Source organism: Myxocyprinus asiaticus, chromosome 14 (assembly GCF_019703515.2).
Source record: "Myxocyprinus asiaticus isolate MX2 ecotype Aquarium Trade chromosome 14, UBuf_Myxa_2, whole genome shotgun sequence".
NCBI classification, from domain to species: domain Eukaryota; kingdom Metazoa; phylum Chordata; class Actinopteri; order Cypriniformes; family Catostomidae; genus Myxocyprinus; species Myxocyprinus asiaticus.
This window is the reverse complement of record NC_059357.1, coordinates 15,223,341-15,230,790: the sequence shown is the minus strand read 5'-3', so window position 1 is coordinate 15,230,790 and position 7,450 is coordinate 15,223,341. Positions and strand designations below refer to the sequence as shown.

The following is a 7,450-nucleotide window of genomic DNA, read 5'->3' as shown; positions in this document are numbered from 1 at the left end:
AAAAAGTTTATAAATTTCTAGGGGGTAACCATCTAGACCTAGGGGGTATATTTATCATTTGTTAGTGGCTTTTCTAAGTCTTAATTCTGAGTTGAATTTAGTTTGGGTAGGATTATGTTTAAATATTGGTACATTTCTTTATCATTGTCTTCTTTATCATAGCTATACTGACTTTCATAAAATATCAAAAAGGTTTCATTTATTTCTTGTGAGGTGTGGACAATCTTGTTTTCAGAGTTCTTAATTATAGGTATGTGTTCTTTCCTTATTGCATTTAAGCAGGTTGGCTAAATATTTTCCTGATTTGTCATTATGTTCAACATGTGTGAATCATAGGCGTTGTTCTTGAAATTCTTTTTTTGTGTGTAATATCTTCGAGTTGGTTCTTAATTCGGTTTATCTCTGTTAATGTCTGTTCATTGGGTTTTTGTGAGTAACTGTGGTGTAACATTTTTAGTTTGTCTTCAAAGTCTGTTTCTAGTTCTTGTTCTTTCTTATTTTTATATGTGGAGTATGATATTATCTTCCCTCTCATTACTACCTTTGCTGTCTCCCAGAGTGTTGCTGCGGATTTGTCATGTGTATTGTTTAATTCAATAAAGGATGCCCACTCTCTTTTATAATACTCATTGAATTCTTGCTTTTGAAGTAATGATGTATTCATATGCCAAGTGTTCTTTATTCTTTATGCATAGTGTATTGTGATTCAAAACATGGATATATTATCTTTTACTTGCTTGTTTCTCATTCATCTGCATTGGAGTTCCAGCCTCCAGTCTCGTTGTAAGCAAAGACCACGATGTTCTGCTTATTTGTGGGCTGGTTATGGATTAATGTTGTCAGTTAGATCACCGTTTGGTTCTCAAGTCTTTGCAAAAGCTGGCCGGTACTGAGATCCCTTCTCAAATTTCCCCATTAAGCGGCTCTGACATGAGCAGCATGGTGGAAAGGAGCATGTGTGTGTGTGGCACACACACAATATCTAAATATATATATATTAGGGGTTTCAAAAGGTTAAAAATAATGAATTTAATTTTTTGTTGTTTTTTTTTGTTGTTGTTGTTGTTGTAGTGAACCTTCAGTAAGCATTCAGTTTCATAAAAATCCCAGTAGCATTTAACAGAAGTTAAAAGGAACACATTTCAGGTTTCATGTCTATACAGGTGCATCTCAATAAATTAGAATGTCATGGAAAAGTTCATTTATTTCAGTAATTCAACTCAAATTGTGAAACTCGTGTATTAAATAAATTCAATGCACACAGACTGAAGTAGTTTAAGTCTTTGGTTCTTTTAATTGTGATGATTTTGGCTCACATTTAACAAAAACCCACCAATTCACTATCTCAAAAAATTAGAATATGGTGACATGCCAATCAGCTAATCAACTCAAAACACCTGCAAAGGTTTCCTGAGCCTTCAAAATGGTCTCTCAGTTTGGTTCACTAGGCTACACAATCATGGGGAAGACTGCTGATCTGACAGTTGTCCAGAAGACAATCATTGACACCCTTCACAAGGAGGGTAAGCCACAAACATTCATTGCCAAAGAAGCTGGCTGTTCACAGAGTGCTGTATCCAAGCATGTTAACAGAAAGTTGAGTGGAAGGAAAAAGTGTGGAAGAAAAAGATGCACAACCAACCGAGAGAACCGCAGCCTTATGATTGTCAAGCAAAATCGATTCAAGAATTTGGGTGAACTTCACAAGGAATGGACTGAGGCTGGGGTGAAGGCATCAAGAGCCACCACACACAGACATGTCAAGGAATTTGGCTACAGTTGTCGTATTCCTCTTGTGAAGCCACTCCTGAACCACAGACAACATCAGAGGCGTCTTACCTGGGCTAAGGAGAAGAAGAACTGGACTATTGCGCACTGTTCCAAAGTCCTCTTTTCAGATGAGAGCAAGTTTTGTATTTCATTTGGAAACCAAGGTCCTAGAGTCTGGAGGAAGGGTGGAGAAGCTCATAGCCCAAGTTGCTTGAAGTCCAGTGTTAAGTTTCCACAGTCTGTGATGATTTGGGGTGCAATGTCATCTGCTGGTGTTTGTCCATGAAAACCAAAAGTCACTGCACCCATTTACCAAGAAATTTTGGAGCACTTCATGCTTCCTTCTGCTGACCAGCTTTTTAAAGATGCTGATTTCATTTTCCAGCAGGATTTGGCACCTGCCCACACTGCCAAAAGCACCAAAAGTTGGTTAAATGACCATGGTGTTGGTGTGCTTGACTGGCCAGCAAACTCACCAGATCTGAACCCCATAGAGAATCTATGGGGTATTGTCAAGAGGAAAATGAGAAACAAGAGACCAAAAAATGCAGATGAGCTGAAGGCCACTGTCAAAGAAACCTGGGCTTCCATACCACCTCAGCAGTGCCACAAACTGATCACCTCCATGCCACGCCGAATTGAGGCAGTAATTAAAGCAAAAGGAGCCCCTACCAAGTATTGAGTACATATACAGTAAATGAACATACTTTCCAGAAGGCCAACAATTCACTAAAAATGTTTTTTTATTGGTCTTATGATGTATTCTAATTAGTTGAGATAGTGAATTGGTGGGTTTTTGTTAAATGTGAGCCAAAATCATCACAATTAAAAGAACCAAAGACTTAAACTACTTCAGTCTGTGTGCACTGAATTTATTTAATACATGAGTTTCATGATTTGAGTTGAATTACTGAAATAAATGAACTTTTCCACGACATTCTAATTTATTGAGATGCACCTGTAAAGGGGTACTTGAGCCTTACTGATGATGGGGCTATGGTGGTACATAAGACAAAAAAGGTTTGTTAAACTTGCTTTAGTCGATATATTCTCAATTATTTGTAGCATTATTTTGTAAAAATAACCAGGAAACTCAAGGCAAAAATGACCTGGAGACATTTCTGATGTCATTCAGCTTTTATATAACATCATTTGCACTTTATAAATGATGGACATAATCTCAATCAGATGTCATTTGACAATAATTTTTTTAGCCAATCTGTTTCACCCTCATCTCCAAAGCATTCATCTTTCCTTGTCCTGTGAGGTTTCCAATGAACTACTGATACAGAATGACACCTGTTTTTGTTATCTGCAAATATAAAATAACCTTAATTTAATTAACACCTACCCACAATAGTAACAGCAGTAATAGCAATTCAGAATATTCATGAACAGGGTGTATTATCGGGTGTGAAATTGTCCTTAATGAAATTATAAAGTGTCCTTGACTTTGTTAAATTATTAATTCTTAATTTATTGAAATATTTATTTGCTTGTCTGATCCTCAGTGGTGCTGAGATAATAATTGTCCCAGAGTTTCTAGTCTTCCCAGTTGAGCCCGTCTCAACAGGAGATGTCCAGTTTCCAGTTTTAAACAAGTTCCATGTTTTCTTTTGTCCCAAATACACCATATACGCACCACACATACATACCGTATATATACACACACACTCTCTCTCTCACACACACACACACACACACACACACAAGACCCCTGGAGAAAGACCCCTTTTAGGACCAAGATGTATTAAGCTGACAGTTCTAATGTTACCCAATTTAGAATAATAAAAAATGTTTGGAGAAGTCAGAAGGTGGAGTGAGAGAGCACAATCTGCAGTTCTGAGATCAAATGAGTGTTTTGGTAACATTTGCCTTGTTTTTGGAAGCTTTCTTTGAAAGCTCGATATATCTGACTTTTCAGTGGAGTAGTACTGTACCTCGTGAAAGTTATTGGGCTATCTGGGCCCATCTGGGGTCAAGGAAGGTTAAAAATCTATATTAAATTGCTGAAAATGACTGAGATTTGCTAAAGCAGTGGTTATCAACGGGTGGGGTGCAGGTCTGTTCTGATAGTGTCATGGAAAGTACAGAAAGTGCAATTCTAAATTAAAATAATAAAATGCAACTAAACATACAGCAGAGGCCAGGACAAGTTGACACATAGTAAAGTTGTCACAAAGGCTATATCTCAGTAACGATAAGATTTGTAGACAAAAGTCTAATGTGTAAATGTGTGTTTTCTCTAGCAGAGGTTTTGTATGTTGGTTTAAAACAACTAGTTCAAAACCCTTTTAAATAAAAAAGATTTTTGTGAATTCTACCTCCAAAGTAAATTTTCACCATCATCATATTTTTGTTAGAACTCTCCACATTTACTTTCACTTCACATTCTTCTTCTTTCGTTTTTGCCGATTTGCTTCGTGCATATCACCACCTACTGGGTAGGGAGGAGAATTTATATTAAAAAAGGACTTAAATATAGATCTGTTTCTCACCAACATCTATCATGGTTATATTTAACCACTGGAGTCTTATAGATTACATTTATGCTGCCTTTATGTGCATTTTGGAGCTTCAAAACTTTGGTACCCATTCACTTGCATTGTGAGAGCCAACAGAGCTGAAATATTCTTCTAAAAATCTTCGTTAGTTTTCAGCAGAAAGAAAGTCATAAACACCTGGGTTGGCATGAGAGTGAGTAAATGATTTTCATTTTCGGGTGAACTATCCATTTTAGGCAAGGGTCAACTATATTTTGAAGGCAGATTTTTACCAAATGTTTTAAATGTGTTCTTAAAACAAAGGTATTTTTCATTTAAGTCAGGTCGGGGCATGTTGTCAAATTTTTATAAGGGCAGGTTGTCACATGCGTTTTGAATGTCATAAACCCAAATGTCATTTACCCAAAGTGGTTTGATATTTTTGTATGTCACCTTTTCCATTTTTGTGTTTCATGAATCATTTTGGTTTCACAATTGGTTTACTTTTTAAATTTTGCTGAAAATCTTTTCATAGGCTGTTTAAGGCAGCCGCAGATTTAAAGAGAGGTGTAGATTTTGTTTTGGTGGTCCTGATGTTGAAGATACATTCCCCCCATCAATCCTCACTGTTCACATGAAATCTATGCCATTGGTTTAGTGGCAAGTTCCATTGTGACAACTTGCCCCATAAACTGTGACAGTATGACTTGCTATTTGTCTCAAAGGGTAATAAAACATGTGTTCACTAAACTGTATCTTTTTCCCTTGCCAGAAATGGTGAAAATATTGAATAGCTTTTTTTGTAGCCAAGACTTTAAGGTATGTGGCTATGCAGAAATTGACTTTCAAAAATAAACCTCTAGCCCTGGTCTCCCCTAACTGTGAATAGTTAGGATAGCAAAATAAATAGGCTTTTCATCTTGCAAAAGGGAGAAGAACATGTATCTCTTATCCGACATGGTTTTTGTGGATGTACGTCCAATCACACTTTATAGTATTTTGCCACATATTCATCTGTCCTATGATGATATGGCTAATGATAATACAACATTTGGCCCAGTTTTTGTTCAATGTGCTAGGCTGGTTAATCACAATTCAGCTTGTTTTCGCGTTAACAAAATTATATTCCTATTCAGCCTGTCATGATAATAGTTAAACATATTGTTGGGCCTTTGCAATTCGAAGTAGTTTTAATATATATGTCAATGTTTGATTTTTGTACAGTTTTGTACAATAACGACTGTACTTGATGTCCAATGTAAAATCTGGGTCCTGAAGCAAAACCAATTGAGAACCACTGTGCTCAAGTTTGGGGTTTGCATTTGACTGAACTCATGGCTAGAAGAGGTCTGATCGCCTAACGCAAACCACAGCTGTTTTTTTTTTACAGCGGCTCTGTCACAGGAAAGCAGACCAGTGAAATCCTTTAAGACACGACTCCTCAGTGGGGATACCAATTTAAGACCTGAGCCTGCCAGGTAAAGCCAAGTTAAACTGTCTCCTGTGTGTCCTTCAGTGACTCAACCCATCTGACTCTCTCTGTTTTCTCTACCTTGGTCTATGAGGCAAAGGCCACCTTTCTCTCAATATAAACTGAGAAAACTGTATATTTGCTGTTTCATCTTTCTTTGTTGCTGTTTGTTTTGTTCTCTCTCTATCTGACTCTCTATCAGTGCAGGGTGGTGTTATCTGTCTCAGTCTCGTGGATAGTGTGGAGGGGTCGTGCGTGAGGCGGCAGTAGAGGTGACGCAGGGGACGTAGAGGCTCCGTTCTTGACCAGGCCGCATGAGTGAGCAGCACAGTGAATCTGTCGCAAAGTGTCTATTGCCTCTCTTTTCGCATGCTTCAACAGGTCTGCCTGGCCCTGAGAGACAGAGAAAAGAAAGAGAGAAGGTTAACCATTTAAAATGTCATTACAAATAGAATTATAGGGGAGACCAGGGCTAGTTGTCACACTTTTTAGTCAAAGAAATATTTCTCAGAGTAGGTTTATTTTGCAAAGTCAATTTCTGTATCTGCAAGTAACTTAAAAAGGTATTGAACATTTCCACTGTTATTGCCCTGGGAAAAAACAAGATACAGTTCATTAAACACAAGTTGACCTTTTGTGACAACATGGCCTAAAAGCAGGGCATTGTATGGGGTAAGCTGCCACAATGGAACCTCTTGTTAAAGGTGCTGTAAGCGATTTTAGCCGTTCTGAAACTTCCATGAGACTGAGCAGTTTAATTACACATGCCCACTCTTTTAAAAACACAGCCCTCCAAAAGATAGCGTTGAGATGTACACGGAACAGTAGAACAGCAGTGCTTCTTCACACAGTTTTCAAACACAACAGTAGCAGTAACTGTTATGAATTTTAATATGACATTAACCTCGTGCGACCCTGTGTCCACATGCGTGGACGTTGCATTTTGGTTTCGCTATCAGCAAAGCATAATTTAAACTGACTGAATACTGTTCACAACACTCTAGACTGTCATTTAAGGGTTAAACTGAGTCACATGTCACAACAACATGACGTTGATTTCCATGAAGTGCTTCTACGGGTGCAGAGCCAACAAAAGTGCCTTTGGTAAGAAACCTCTGAGTTTTTTCATTGAAACCTGTTAAGACTAGTTTCTCTCTAGTTTCTTTTGATATGCCACCTTAAAAACTTCATTCATTTTTCGTGAGTCAGCGTGCTGATAAACATGTTGTCCACATACGTGAATTTTGGGACATTATTCCCTTAAAAGATGAAAAAACATGTTGGTTATTTTGAATACATTTTAACATTAACACAGCTGTAGGTAATTTCGCTTCATTTTAATATAAATTTTGTTATATTTGATTTTGTTATCACTGTACAATATGGTTCTATTCATTAACATTAGTAAATGCATTCCTAAATTTAGAGTGCATTTTCACATTGAGAATCAATGGGTTCATTCAAAAGCTGAAAAATTTTGCTTTCAGAGAATTTATATACAGTTAGCATGAAAATAAGGTGCATTTCGAACTGTTCTGAGACCAGCGCTGAGAGACAGAACACTGGAGGTTAAGTAATTCACTAAATAGGGAGCAAGGGAGCATCCTATAGCTCTCAATGCAGCTAAGGGCATTCGCTCCTAAATTCCGTCTAAAATTTCAGTTTCAGGCTGCAGATGACGTTTGGACCACTCAACATGTTTGGCAGACATGGGACAATGGTAATC

General features: G+C 37.5%; 1 protein-coding gene across 2 annotated transcripts in view; it reads right to left on the bottom strand.

Annotated features, from left to right (window-relative positions):
- Window positions 1–2,892: 2,892 nt before the first annotated feature.
- LOC127452370 (inactive phospholipase C-like protein 2) overlaps window positions 2,893–7,450 on the bottom strand; it is a 133,608-nt gene continuing 129,050 nt past the window's right edge. Inside the window, exon 6 of one of the 2 annotated variants that reach the window (XM_051717799.1) lies at window positions 2,893–6,117. In XM_051717799.1, the coding sequence (XP_051573759.1) occupies window positions 5,923–6,117 (195 nt within the window). In that variant the 3' untranslated portion in view covers window positions 2,893–5,922. The remainder of the gene's footprint in view (window positions 6,118–7,450) is intronic. The other variant, XR_007899243.1, reaches the window with a different exon arrangement.